Consider the following 13,327-nt stretch of genomic DNA (forward strand, 5'->3'; position numbering starts at 1 on the left):
GTGAAGTTTGGGATGTTTTATTAGAACTGACACCAGATAGAAAGCTGTGAATTTAAAATAGAAATATGATGTTTCGATGAGCAGTGTCTCTATTCTGTCATTAAAAGTGATTTATTTTTCTGCTTTGTACTTTAACATGGCATTTTTAGTGGGAAAACGGAATATCAAACCACAAAGACCAACAAAGCTAGGAGATCAGCATCCTTTGAAAGAAGGCCCAGCAAGAGATACTCAAGGCGAACACTGCAAATGAAAGGTAAAAGAAGGTCTATTCTGAGAAGTATAATCCAGTGTGAGAATCAGGTAATCGTCTCCTTTAAAAATCCTGGGTAGGAATTCTCCTGTAGTTGTTTGCCCTTCTCTTGAATTTTCAAAATTAGGTTTTCTTTGACTTATTTAGGAGACCTCATGTATTTATCAGAAAAAGCTTGTGTCCAAAGCCTGTCCAAGCCAGCTTGCATAGCATGTAAAACACCCATGAAAATTACACAGTAGGTCTCGGTATGAAGATGGAAAACTTGGGTCCAGGAAAAAGTGATATATTAATGATAGTATTTGAATTGAGTTGGAAGTTTTTGTTATTGAAATCTTCTTCATTGTTGTTAGGAGTTGCACTTCGTTATCATGATCTGACAGCATGTGATACCTCGTTTTTGACTCCCACTCTTGCATAGGTCAAGTGTGACAGCCATGTCTGCCTTCAGATACTTGCTTAAATCTGAATTTGGCTTGCTCTTCCGATTTTTTTATTTTATTTTCCAGTTTAGATTTTTTTTTCCACATGTTATACATGGGATGTGTGCAAATTTTGCTCTGGTTGCCTACTTTTAGGCAGTGCTAGGCTATTTTTATTAATCATATAATTAATATTTAACTTATAACCTAATTATAAATTAAATTTTAATTAATGCTTTATATTTCTGCAGCATACACTGCTAAACTGGAAGAAACAAGGTAAGATGCATTCCAATATTTTAATTTCTGTCCCTGATGTTTGGCACCTGTACTTGAGCACGTGTCTGAAGGAGGAGGATATAGTGTGTTGGCCTCTTAACTGTGGTTTTGCCATGGGTATTGTGTTTGTTTGCTTTACATGAAAGTTAGTGTTCAAAGCAAAGCTCCTGTGTTGCTGTCACATAGACAATTTTGCAAGACTTTCTTACTAGCTAACAAGGAAGTTTGTTTATTTCTAACTCTGGTTCTTGCTGGATATGAGCTGTAGTTCATGTGCTGCCATGTAAAGAGATCAGCTAAAAATGTATGAGGAGGTGTTCTTCCTGAAATCTTCCTGCTCTGGCGGTGTGACTTAAATACATCATCAAGTAAGGGTCAAAGACAGGGAAAAGACAGTAAAATGAATATTTTTGAAATAAGTAGATGGTTTTATATTCTGTATGACACTTGCATTTATTTTTATTCATGATCAACATTGAAAGAGAAGCCTTTTGGTTCTTTATTTCTATAAAGACCAAAAGTCTTCCTGGATGTGTCGGTTCATACTTGCTGTTGCAATGTAAATTACTCATATGTATCTGAAGCATATAATTTTCATACCCTTCCTTAAGGGAAGAGAGGAAACCAGGTTAAAAGGAACTACCTCGTAGTGAAGAAACTTAGGTCACTCAGTTGTGGTTTCTGTCCTTTGCCCTAATAACTTGTGAACACTGCAATGATCAGTTGCAACCAAATTATTTTTTAAAAAATCAGTATTCATAGATATTGAGCACCATGGTGAGGTGGGTAAGGAATGCCAAAATAACATTTCAAAACAACAGGTTTAATACAGCCTACCATTTTCTGTCTGTAGTAGCAGGGCTGATTCTTGCATGAGAGGGGGAAAAGTCTAGGAAGTGTGGGGACAAGGCTGCAGTTACTCTCTGTGACTTCCTGTACTGTTTTTTCTTTTTATACAATGGGAAAGTACTGTTCTAAACTGGGTATCATTAAGATCCTCTGCATGCAAAATATGACTGTTTGATTAATTAGTGCTCTTGTCATGCTGTGTTGTCATGTCCTTCTCCAAGATTCAGGCTGCTTAGGTCATTCTGAGAGTGGGAAGAGAAACTTCATATGCAGTTTCTCCTCCTGATAAGACTGCGGTCTCCTGATCTGCACTGAGGTGTGGCACTGTTGTGTCTCCACAGCAAGCTATGCCATTTCTGAAACTCTACACTCCAGTGCTGCTAATTAAAATGCATCATGAAAGATGTATGTTGTTCCATTCTTTTGTGTTAACCCAGCACAGGGGAATGTGCTACTTAGAAGGCATTCCTTGATATTTCTGTTAATTCTCGCACATTCTCTCAGTAGAGAAGGGGTGAAGGGGCAAACAGGCAAGGAACAGCTTGCTCAGTGTTGACATTACGGTGTTTTAAATAAATTCTAAAGAGTCACTGAAGTAAATACAGAAATCTGTTTGAATTGTCAGCTAGCCAAGTTGGATAGCTCTTGTCCAGACCATAAATCAGAAAATTAACGGGTCGTAGGAGATGGGAACCTTTTTTAAAAGATTAGAAGTCTGGGGAAAAAGTTTGCTTTGCCTGAGATCCATAATGCATAATTACTCCTTCTAAGTCTCTCAGAAATGTGAAATGTCTCTTGCAGGTTCAGAAATCATCAAGGGATATGGGTCTTATTTAATTCATCAAATATAGTAAATATTTAATAATATAAATTATTATTAGTGCTGTGCTGAGTTGCTGTGCATGTAAATTTGAATAGCTACTTTTAAGTCCATTAGAGGTTGTATGCACAAGAAACTCATTAATTTTTCTGATACACTTTTGTGATGTGAAACTTCAAATCAGGAGGGTTCTAGTTATGGAACGAACATAGTATCTACAGCATGTAGACAATGTACAGCATTTTGACAATGATACATTTTGCTGGATGTTTTAATTAAAATGATTTAATTTTTGCTTCAGAAGTGCCGCATCTTACTGCTGAATCAGGACGACTTCTTAAACCAAACTGGCTTAGGGAAGGAAGAGTTAAAAACAGATGAGTTGTAGATAAACTTAGCTTGAACTAAGAAAAAATAACTTGAAGCTCTTAGTTACCTAGAATAAGACAACTGACCTAAAGCAGAAATGTTGAAGGTTTTTTTGAGAAGAGATTAGTACTTGGGAAATATCTTAGACTCTGTTTCTTTCTGAAAGTCCTTACAGTTTTACCAGCCTGCAGAAGCAGTTTGTTGATCAGATTCAGTTTTAAATTCTTCTTGTCTTTCAGTGCTGCGCACAACGCCATTACCAGCCAAACTAATGGATCACAAGTAAGGACTCTCTTTAATTCTTTCAAAAGGCAGTTTTCATGTGTCTCAACAGATTTGAGGATTTTGTTATTTGCTCTTGAAATCCAGTGATTGAACAATTGAAAGTTACAGGTAACTACTGTGTACAGTGCTGGAAAAGGCTGGGCATAGGTATCCAGTGCTAGGGAAGTAAGGGAAGAAAATGGCCTTGCTTTGGCTTTGTGCTTAAGAGGAAGTGTTGATATGTTTTGTTCTCTTTAATGTGTCATCACTTCATTAATGCGTGTATAATAACTTGTTTTTATTCTGTCTCCAAAGAGCTGGAATGCAAAGCCAAACCTGCCTGTCCTAACAGCAGTTCCTTCTGCACCAGTCTTAGTGGAAATAGAAAACCTCCCAAGGAGTCCAGGAGCCAGCCAGCAAGATAAGAAGTGGTATGTTCAGCTTTGCTGGGAAATGAATTTTGCTTGCTTGCACATGATTCAAGTAGCTTTTCCTTTATCTGTACTTAAATAAGCTGCCATCCTTGTATCTGTAATGTAAGTTGACAATCAAGTTAGTGATGATGCAGCTGATTTCTTCCTGTGCATCGTGTGTGGAGAGGTGAGGACAACATGCTTAGTCATTGCCAACCAAAAGAAAATTTCTTCAAGGGTTAAAGGAATTAAGTCAGGAGTAGCATTTTCAAATCTTGGAGAGAGTTGGGTCCTTCTCATGTGCCATGACCTTGTAAACCTTTGCTTGGTATCGTGGGGCCCAAGGACTTACCTTGATCCTTAGGATAATAGAAAACCTTGTAAACTAGTATCTTTTTGAATTGTTTTTTGAACCTTCTGAAATAGGCAAACTGACTTTTCTCATGAGCTTGGGTAGAATGGGAGCTTGAGGAAAATGACACAAGCTGAAGATAAGAGCTTTGATTTCTTGTAATCAGAGTATTTGTTTTATTGATTGGATGCATCTCAAAATGAAGAGGATTTGTTTGAAGATAGATAAATGTACATGTCATTTATCTTTTCTTTCACTGATTCTATATTGCTAAGCTATTTTCAAACCAAAACTGGTATGTATCAACCCAGTACTTGTGCACAGGTCATCTCAACTTCTTTGGCTTCTCATGCCTATGGCTTATCCGAGTAGGGAAATCCTGGCTTCTGCCAGACTCATCAGGAGCAGTAGTGGTGGAATGGAGTGACATGAAAGCTCTTATCCTAAGCAGTTTCAGCCCTCAAGAGAAAGGGTCTTTCTCCCATTGTCAGGCATATGAACCTGCTTTGCTTCAGAATCTCTTACAAGTAGATGATACCTGTTTCTAACAGTGACATGACAAATATACTTTAATTTTGTAAATTGTGTTTAAAGGCTTTTAATACTATCAATTTTGAATGATAAGAGGGATGATAATTCTGCTTTGAGTTGCATTTTATTGACATTTCAATCAGAACATGTGATCAATGCTGTTTTTTCTTTCTTTTGCCCTTGATTTATCTAGTATCTGAAATCTGTGCTTGTCTATGGTGGGATCCTGTTGATCGCTCGATTCCTTCCGTGGTGGTGGGTGAAAGGTGGTGGCTTCTTTACTCTTCAGCATTCTCAAAATGGTTTTATTTTGATTCTTTTGGCCTGATTGCAAGATGAGTGCTAGACACCTGTATTTCCTTTGGTGGAAATGTTTGACTTTGCTCCAGACGGCTTTTCCTGGGTATCTGATTTGTGGCTAATGTTCCTGCTCATGTCTGCAAGGCTGCTGTTGCTTACTGAAATCCGGCTGCTTTGGTTCTGAAGCAGAGAGGGCTCTATAGCCACTCTGTTTCAGTTTTGGGTTTGTTATGCCTGTTGTTAGGGTTGAGAACTTGAGCCTGTCTGTATTAACCTTGTCCAGGAATCTCAGGTTACATGCCAGCTGCTGCAGGATGTAGTGCTTGTATAGAAGAGTGGGAGTGAATGCAAAATACACCTGCATGTAACCCAAAACAGTGTGTCCTAAAGAAGACAAGCTTCGTGGCAACTGGTGCATTTTAATTGAGAGTGCAGTGCTTCTACTGTGTCTGTGTTATGTTTTGTTGAGACATTGTTACTGAAAGTAGTTGTCTGCTGGTTTTAGAGTGTTCACTGGAAACAGTTCTGCCTGTAATAAAGGGCAAATGCAGCTGTAGGAAAAAGAAGGCAGTTTGGAGCTGAGTCAGGAGTTGAGCTACATTCTGGTTTCCTAGATGGGAAGTGGGGTTACGTTAATGTAATTGCCAGAACATACATATTTATTGCTGGGGGCTGTGACTTGGCTATTGTGCCTGCAAGGGTGTCTAGATGCTGCTAACAAGATCTCCTTTCAACTGCTACTGTCTTTAATTGGCCTGTTTCTGCATGAATTATCTTTGCTTTCTGTCAGAAAAATAGTCTTCTTTTAGAGAGAGCTTGCCAAAGATTGTTGAGAACACCAAAATCTTTTGGACTGTGGATTTTGTAGATAGTTAGATTGAAGGGGTTTAGAAGTAAGGTCCTGACCTCGTGGGTTTCCATACTCTGCTTGGCAGATGCCTGTATTGGCTACCTTGCAGCTTAGATCCCTTCCTAATGTCAATGTTTCCTTTAATTTAAAATGTTAATGCGGCAGCTGCCAACAGCAATTGTGCCAGATTGTAGAAAGTACTTTGCCAGATAGGAAGGATTTTAGTATTTCTGGGTTTATTTTTTTTTTAATTCTTTTGGTTTGGTTTTTTTTTTTTTTTTTCCTTTGCTTCATTCCTGTAAAATTGTCAGCACAGGAAAGCTGTACTGTTCTGCAGGATCTGAAAATGATCTGGAATATTAGCTGCAAGTCTGGAAAACCTAAAATATGATCAGTGTCTTTCCAAGTTTAGTCTTTCCCCAGGAAGCTCTTTTTGTGCTAAGATAGGACAGGAGACAAAGGTTTAATATTTGCTTCCTTACTGTGGGATAAGTAGAGAGAATTTTTTTTTTTTTTTTGCTAGTGGATATAGCCACATACATCAGAAATGGTAAAATTAAAGGAATGAACTGTTGGGGATTGGAGCCCTCCGTATTCGTGGGTCACTTCCTCAGTGTATTTCACAAAAACCAAACTTCTGAATATACACATGGGTGACCTTTGTACAAATCCTGTCTCTTTTCTAAGGGAAGACTATCCCTGAATGTTAATCGTTTACTTCTCTTGTGAATCCTGCATGCTTTTCTGCTTGCCTGCCTTAACACGTGTGATCTTCCAACTCAGCTGTCTACTTGGCTGATCTGGATCATGAGAAGGTGCAATTTGAGCTGAAGGCCATCTGACCCCTCTATGTGAACAGCAACAATCCTTCCACTTTGTTTAGATTTGGCTCATTAAGTCCAATCTTTTACATTAAACTGAAGGAATACCTTCTTTTTAGGAATTTCCTTACTTTCAGTAGTTTATGAACTGCTTTCTTCCAAGCACTTTTTTGATATGTGACTGTACCTTGTATCAGCCTCTCCTAAAACATATGAGTGAAGGATCCTAGTGCTACACAGACAACAGTTAACAGATCATTGTCCATTTTAAAGCATTTCAAAATCTGGCTGTTTTCAGTTAATTGCTTATCCCTGCTGCTTTGGAGATTCTTGTGCCTAAAGCCATCCAATTTCCTGGCTAGGGGCTCCTGCATAATAGTTTTTTTCAAAACACTTTTTATAGTGATGAGTGTTCTCCCTTGTTCCTCTTTCTAGCTTTTGGAGGACTTTATTCCACCTGTGGCAAAGACTGGCCATAACTGTGCACAGCATTTCTGTGGATTTGATTTTAGGAATTCTAAATTTAAAATTTACAAACCATTATGCCTTCATATCTAAAATTAGAAAGTGAGGTCTTAGTTTGTGTTGTGACCTTTTGTAAAATGGTTCTTTTTCAATTAAATTTTTTATGTTAATGCAAGTTATAGTTGCAAGCAACTTCTTCAGTAGTATTAGTCCCTTAGTCACCTAAATTGTGGATGATTTGTTTACTGTTTGCTTCTGCACAGTAATGTTAATTTTTCTTCTGAGTTTCTATTTTCTTCTCCTTATTTTAAAAAATTTGCTTTAGAATCTGCCCTTTCCAGTCACTTTGAAAACTGGTATTGCTTATAGATACTTGTTTCAGGTGTATGTTTAGAGCTGCCATTTAAACTTGTTTTCTGCGAATAAAACGTGTCGTATGTTTCAGAGGTCTGTTCCTCCAACACATTATTTTCTCCCATCTGTAAAATGCACATGATTCTTGCTTAGTTCTGTTTGAAATATGAAGTGCTTTACATTTGGGAAGTGTAAGCAATGTACATGAGAGAGCTTAATTTGTCAATTCAGATTTGTGCAAAAACCTGCACGGCGCTTTGCGGAAAAAGGGTTTATTTGGCAGTGTCGCCATGTGCACGTGTACTTGCATGCCTCTTCCCTCCAGAATTCACCTTCCAGGAATGCCCCTTGCCTTTTCGCATCCATCTTCTTGTCCTCGCCTTTGCTTTACTTCTCCGCCCTCTTCCTCCTCCGTGCCCATTGACTAATTCTCCCCCTCCCGCTCCCCAACGCTCCAGGCCCCCTGACGCCGCCGGCCGCTGTCACCGTGCTGGAGCCGCGTGGGAGGCGTGGGCCCCGCCGAGGAGCCGCGCTGCGGACGGACCGTGCCCCGCGCTGGCCCACGAGCGCGCCGCCAGGAACGCGGGGCTGCCCGGCGCTGCCGGTGCCTGCGCTGCCCAAACCGCCATGAGCAGTCTCTGAGACGTGGGCCCTGCTGGAGCAAGGGACTGCTTTCCGGCAGAGGCTGGCAAATGACCTCCTGAGCTCGCTCTGGGATAAGGACAACGGACCCAAAGCTGACTATAGAGGGGCAGAAGCTTTTATTACAAAGGCTCTGCGGATTGTGCTGTTGGTATTTAGTCTTTAAAGAAAAACAACATATAGACCAGAAACCACTCATCACTCTAACATTAAAAGCAGTACATATCTATCTATGTGTTCATATAGATAGATATATTTTTTAAAATTGTGTTAAAGTTTTTCTCAGTGACAGAAAGACTCATTTTTTTAAGCTGGGTTTATGTTTGAGAGCCATGCAGGAAGTCAGATTTGCTGTAAAGCTACACATGCAACTAGTGGGTTATAATATGGGTTCAAAAATCTAAGAGAAATAGAGGTTGTAACTGCCCCTCCTTTTGAACCATGATCGTGTAAAAATATCTAAGATACATGGTTGATCTGAAAACTAACCTTTTTTTTTTTCTCAGTAAGACCTCTTCTGAAAAATACTGTTTGGAAATGGAGCAGAATTATTTTCAATTTTTTAAGAATAAATTTATCAGAATTCTCAAAAAGGCAAAGAGTAATTTTTTTTTATTATTATTATTTGCTTTTTACAATTCTTTTTTTCTTTTTTGCTTCTCTGGTCCAGTTGAAAAGAAACAGAAATATTTCCTGACAAACACCAGTCCTACCATATGATTCATGAGGTTAATTGTTAAGTCAGAGGTTAAAACTCCAGCTTCATGGCTCATTGGTATTCTTGGGGGCCTTTAACAACATGAGGAACAAACCTTTACCCTTGAACACACTGTGTTTTCTTGTGTTTTCTGAAGTTTGTTGCTTTTAAATTGCAATATTCTTTTCCTTTAAAAAAAAAGAGGAAAAGTTGTAACAGAGGGCTTTTAAAATTAATTTATATTTAGCTTTTAGGATAAAGGAGTTGTTTGAATGATTTTCAAATTGTTTCACTATGTTTCAAATTACCTCATAGCTCAGAAATAAAAAACTATTGTTTTCAGATACCCAGACCTGAAGAACCAAAGAAGTAAGTGTCAGCCAGGACATAACTTAATATTGCCTGAGGTATTTTAGCCTCCTCCCCTCCATATCTGATGGGAGGAAGGGGTTTGCTAATGAAATATGAGTCTCTATTTTACAACTCTGCTTAAAAAAAAAGTATGAGTAAGCTGTATACTAAAGATCTGTGAGATCTACCAAGTTGAAAGGAGCAATCTCTTGTGCTCTTTTTAGTTTTAGGTTTTGAATGGTGAATGTTGTAAACTTCTGGAGTGAAGCAAACCCGTTTGTTTCTTTCTTATTTATAAAGTTGCATAAGAATATGCAAATGAAAACAGGTTGTTTAACTTTACAGTATCGTATCATGTCTGTGTAGTTGAGGGAGAAGAAGCTAATTTGAATGGAAGAACTTGGGCTAGTTTTGTATTTAAAATTCAAGAACACTGCTGCAATAAGAAATGACTGTTTTATTGCAGTTTTAAGTTCAGATGTGCTTTTGTCGAGGTCAGGCCACTGCAAGTAGTGGCTGAGTCCTCATGTATCAGAGAAGTTTTGCGTAGCTGTCGCAGAATTAAAGAACAGCTGAGGCTGGAGGATGCCCCTGGAGATCATGCAGTCCACTCCCATGGTAAGAGCAGGGCTGAGTAGAGCAGGTTGCTCAGGACCATGCCAGCCAGGTTCTGAGTATCTCCAAGGATGGAGCCTTCACACCCTCCAGAGATCTGTTTCACCAACCTCACAGGAAGAAAAGTCAGGTTTTTTCTTGGGTTTAGAGTGGAATTTTTTGTATTTCAGTTTGTGTCCATGGCCTCTTGTCCTTTCTCTGGGCTCCCTTGAGAAGAGTTTGGCTGTTCTCTTTACTCCCTCCATCAAGTTTTTATACACATTGTTGAGATCCTTCTGACTGTTCTCCTCTCCAGGCTGAACAGTCCCAGCTCCTAGCTCACCTCCTAGCTCAGATGCTCCAGACCCTTTGTTGTCCTTGTGGCCTTTTGCTGCACTCCCTCCAGTATATCCATGTGTCTCTCATCCTGGGAACCCAGAGCTGGGCACAGCACTCCGGGGTGTCTCACTAGTGCTGAGCAGAGGGCTGGAGACCCTAATGATGGTCATGGACTGCCCTGGGATTCACAGCAAGTTTGGTAATCAAAGCTGTGGCTCAGGTTTTTGTGAATTTTTCCCATGACTGACTCAGGATAGAGGAGGCAGCATGAAACCCACCTACCTTTAGAACTAGTTTGTTTCAGTTGCATGCTTTTGCCACATGGCTTTGACTCTTGCATACATCCTGAGGGTCCATTTTCCTCTGTGCTGGTATTATATTGGTAAGACTTCATGGTTTGGGGAGAATTATTATCCTGGTCTCTATTAGGGTGGGAGACAGCTCTCAATAGCAGACAAAGAAATTCTATCACACTGGTACAGCCACCACCAAGCTGCATTTTTACAGGGACGGGTCCCGTCCTCTGTGAATTGCAGTGAGGAAGCACACAGATGTTTTTCTGTGGTGATACACCCTTGCTTAATATGCCCAAAGGTTCTGCAGCCAGCATGTTTTCCTAAGCATGTTTCCTTTCCTTTCCTGTAGTTGTTGACTTGTATATATTATGCTGTGTCAGTATTTGGAATTATCCTCAAATGGAAGACAGCAGAAGTCTTGGAATATGGGACTTGCTTGATTAGAAACTGTGTGTCAGTGTGTGTGAGCTGTCTCCATTTGTAGGATCTTACATCCCCACAATTTTTCCTTTTGCTTTTCTCACTTGGAAAAGGAAGCTTTTTTTTTCTTTTTTTCTTTTTTTTTTTTTAATATTTTGCATTTTTGTTCAGGAGAAAACAATTTGAAAAGACTCAAATTCACTACTGCTCTTACCTTCAATTACAATATTGGTTGCTCCAAAATTAAGGAAATTAACAAAGAATTTCATACTGTTGTACTACCTTGCAGAGTCTATGTGAGAGACTAATCTGTGTCACTACCAGTTTGAAAAAATCAATGAGCTTGCATGGTACTCCGTGCTGTTGGAAATCAGATTGTTTCCAAGAGAACAACCTCTTTTGTAGGACTCAGTTACTGTATTTTGAAGATTGTATTTCACAAACTAGCATGAGGTACTGCTTTGCTTTTCAACTAGGAAGTTAAAACCCACAGCACATGTAACTGCGAGCTTTCTCAGTCGTGTTACACATTAAATGCTGTGTGGTACATGTTTATACCAGTATATTGGTCAGGCAAAAAGAAGGGATAATGCAGTAGCTGCTCCCTTGACTGTGTGAGCTCCCTGAGCATGTAATGACTTATTAGTGGGTTGCCAAACCTTTACATGCACTATCTTCATTATTCCTATATTCATAATTATTTTTGTGGCTTGAATTCCTGGTATATTTTATCAGCATTTCCCAGGGAGTATTTTGTAAAATATGCTGGTAGAAATTGATTTGAAGACATAAAACCTGGCATTTACTACTTTGCAAAGTTCAAAATATCCCTTTGTATGTGGGTAAATGCAGGAATGTGGAAGGCTAATGCCTGTTCCATTCCTGAGTAGAGAGCTGACTGTTGTAGAAGCCCTACTTTTCCTGGGAAGCCTTTGACAATTTCCGTTATGGTTGATGTCCCAGTTTGTCGGTGTTTTATAAGAGGTGTCAGAAATTCAGTGCAGTGATTCAAGTTTGTTGTGCTTTTTGCTTTCATAGTTTGGCCATTTATGAAGCCTGCCTGGTAATCTTCCTCCTGGTGCTCTGAAGAGAGTGAAGAGTCTGGGAGGCTTCAAAGGTTTTTATGCTCTTCGGAGAACTCATGCGTGCAAATTCCAGTGGCTGAGGGTCTCCCAAGTTCCTCTTTCCTCTTGTTCACTGCCCATCTCAGGGTGGCTAAGGAGATGTTTCAGTGGGTCTGAAGGCAAGATGGGGTCAATTCCAACTTGAATCTTGGCTTAGGAGGCTTCCTTGAGTTTATCTTGGCTAATGCCAAGTTGCTTCAAAATGTCATGGTGTCAGCAACTCCATGCTGTAGGTAAAATCTGACCTTCTTAAGGTTGTCATATTAAAGATTTTGGAGACTGTTTACAGAAAACTGTGAGAAAATAGGAAGAAAATTGTTGTCTCCATGTGAAGATTATAAAACATTTTCCCTCATGTATCAGTAAGGTATGGGATTCAGTCTCACTATCCTTGTTGCCTTAATTGGAAGAGCATCTATTCCTGTCTGTTAGTTCTAATAATTAAATCTCTGTGTCCGTAATTCCCTTTCTGCAAAATTGTGTGCTGTTTGCCTTTTCCCATTAGTGGGGCAGAGAGAGGCTGTAAAGTGATTGAAATCTTTTTCTATTATTTGCTTTGCTAGTAGCTTCTTATTCCACTGCTTTGAGAATCAGGCCAGTGGTCTCAGTTGGCCTCAGCAATTAATTGACTTACAACGATTCGTACATTATTAGCACTAAAACGGTGATATCCTGTAATCTGTTTCAGAGGTATATATTTAACATTGAAAGGATTCTTTTGTGTGCTTGAGCTGGTGGGAAGGAGTTTTTTCCTGGAGCCTCTAGTGACAATAGGGCACTGCTTGCAGATTCCAGGGCTGGAGAGGCATGAGGCATTAACCTGGTAGTAGTAAGGGAGAGGCTGGTCTAAACTGTCAAGTAGAAAACCTGTCTGTGCTTGAGGGTAGGTTCTGTTGTGGTGAGTATGGGCTTGGTATCATCGTTCTCATATTTGGGACAAGACTTGCAAAACTGATTCGTAGATTTTTCTTCTTAAACCAACATTGCAGCCAAACTGTGAGGGTGATTGTTGACTGAACTGGGCAGCAGTAAAGCTGTAGTTGTGTGCACAGGCTGTCTGATTAGCCATTGCATTGTGCAGCAGTGGTTTCTGTGTTTGTTAGTTTGCTGTTAGGATAGCTTTAGCTGTTCCCAAGCTTTAGAGAGAGATGTATGAGACTCCTGACTACTTGCACAACATAAGCATCATAATATAATTTTTGGTTTTTTAATTATTTTTACTTGTTCATTGAAAATACAGCTCACAGGGGAAAATAAAAAGGAGATGTTTCCATCAGAAACCAGAGGAAGTGAAAGAAGTGATCCTGGCAGGGTACAGAGTACATGCTATAGTTCATTTAAAACACTGGCTGTTAAGGTTTCATTCACAACTCTGCCTAAGTTAACAAAACTGAAACTCGTCCTAGGTATGCCTGACCATAACAGTGTCAGTGCAGACCTGGGCAGTGCACCTTTCTGCCCTCTCTTTTGCTTACAAGTGTTGGGTGAAGTGCTGCACGAGCAGTTTTTTGTGGTACCAACT

At 39.5% G+C, this 13,327-nt stretch overlaps 1 protein-coding gene across 8 annotated transcripts in view; it reads left to right on the forward strand.

Moving 5' to 3' along the window:
* The window catches only part of EPB41L5 (erythrocyte membrane protein band 4.1 like 5), a 55,114-nt gene that overhangs the window by 25,379 nt on the left and 16,408 nt on the right, over positions 1-13,327 (forward strand). For all 8 annotated transcript variants that reach the window (XM_069021007.1, XM_069021005.1, XM_069021011.1 and 5 more), the window contains 4 exons: positions 150-256; positions 927-954; positions 3,232-3,274; positions 3,572-3,687. In XM_069021007.1, the coding sequence (XP_068877108.1) occupies positions 150-256; positions 927-954; positions 3,232-3,274; positions 3,572-3,687 (294 nt within the window). The remainder of the gene's footprint in view (positions 1-149; positions 257-926; positions 955-3,231; positions 3,275-3,571; positions 3,688-13,327) is intronic.

The sequence above is a fragment of the Aphelocoma coerulescens genome, chromosome 7 (assembly GCF_041296385.1).
Source record: "Aphelocoma coerulescens isolate FSJ_1873_10779 chromosome 7, UR_Acoe_1.0, whole genome shotgun sequence".
NCBI lineage: Eukaryota > Metazoa > Chordata > Aves > Passeriformes > Corvidae > Aphelocoma > Aphelocoma coerulescens.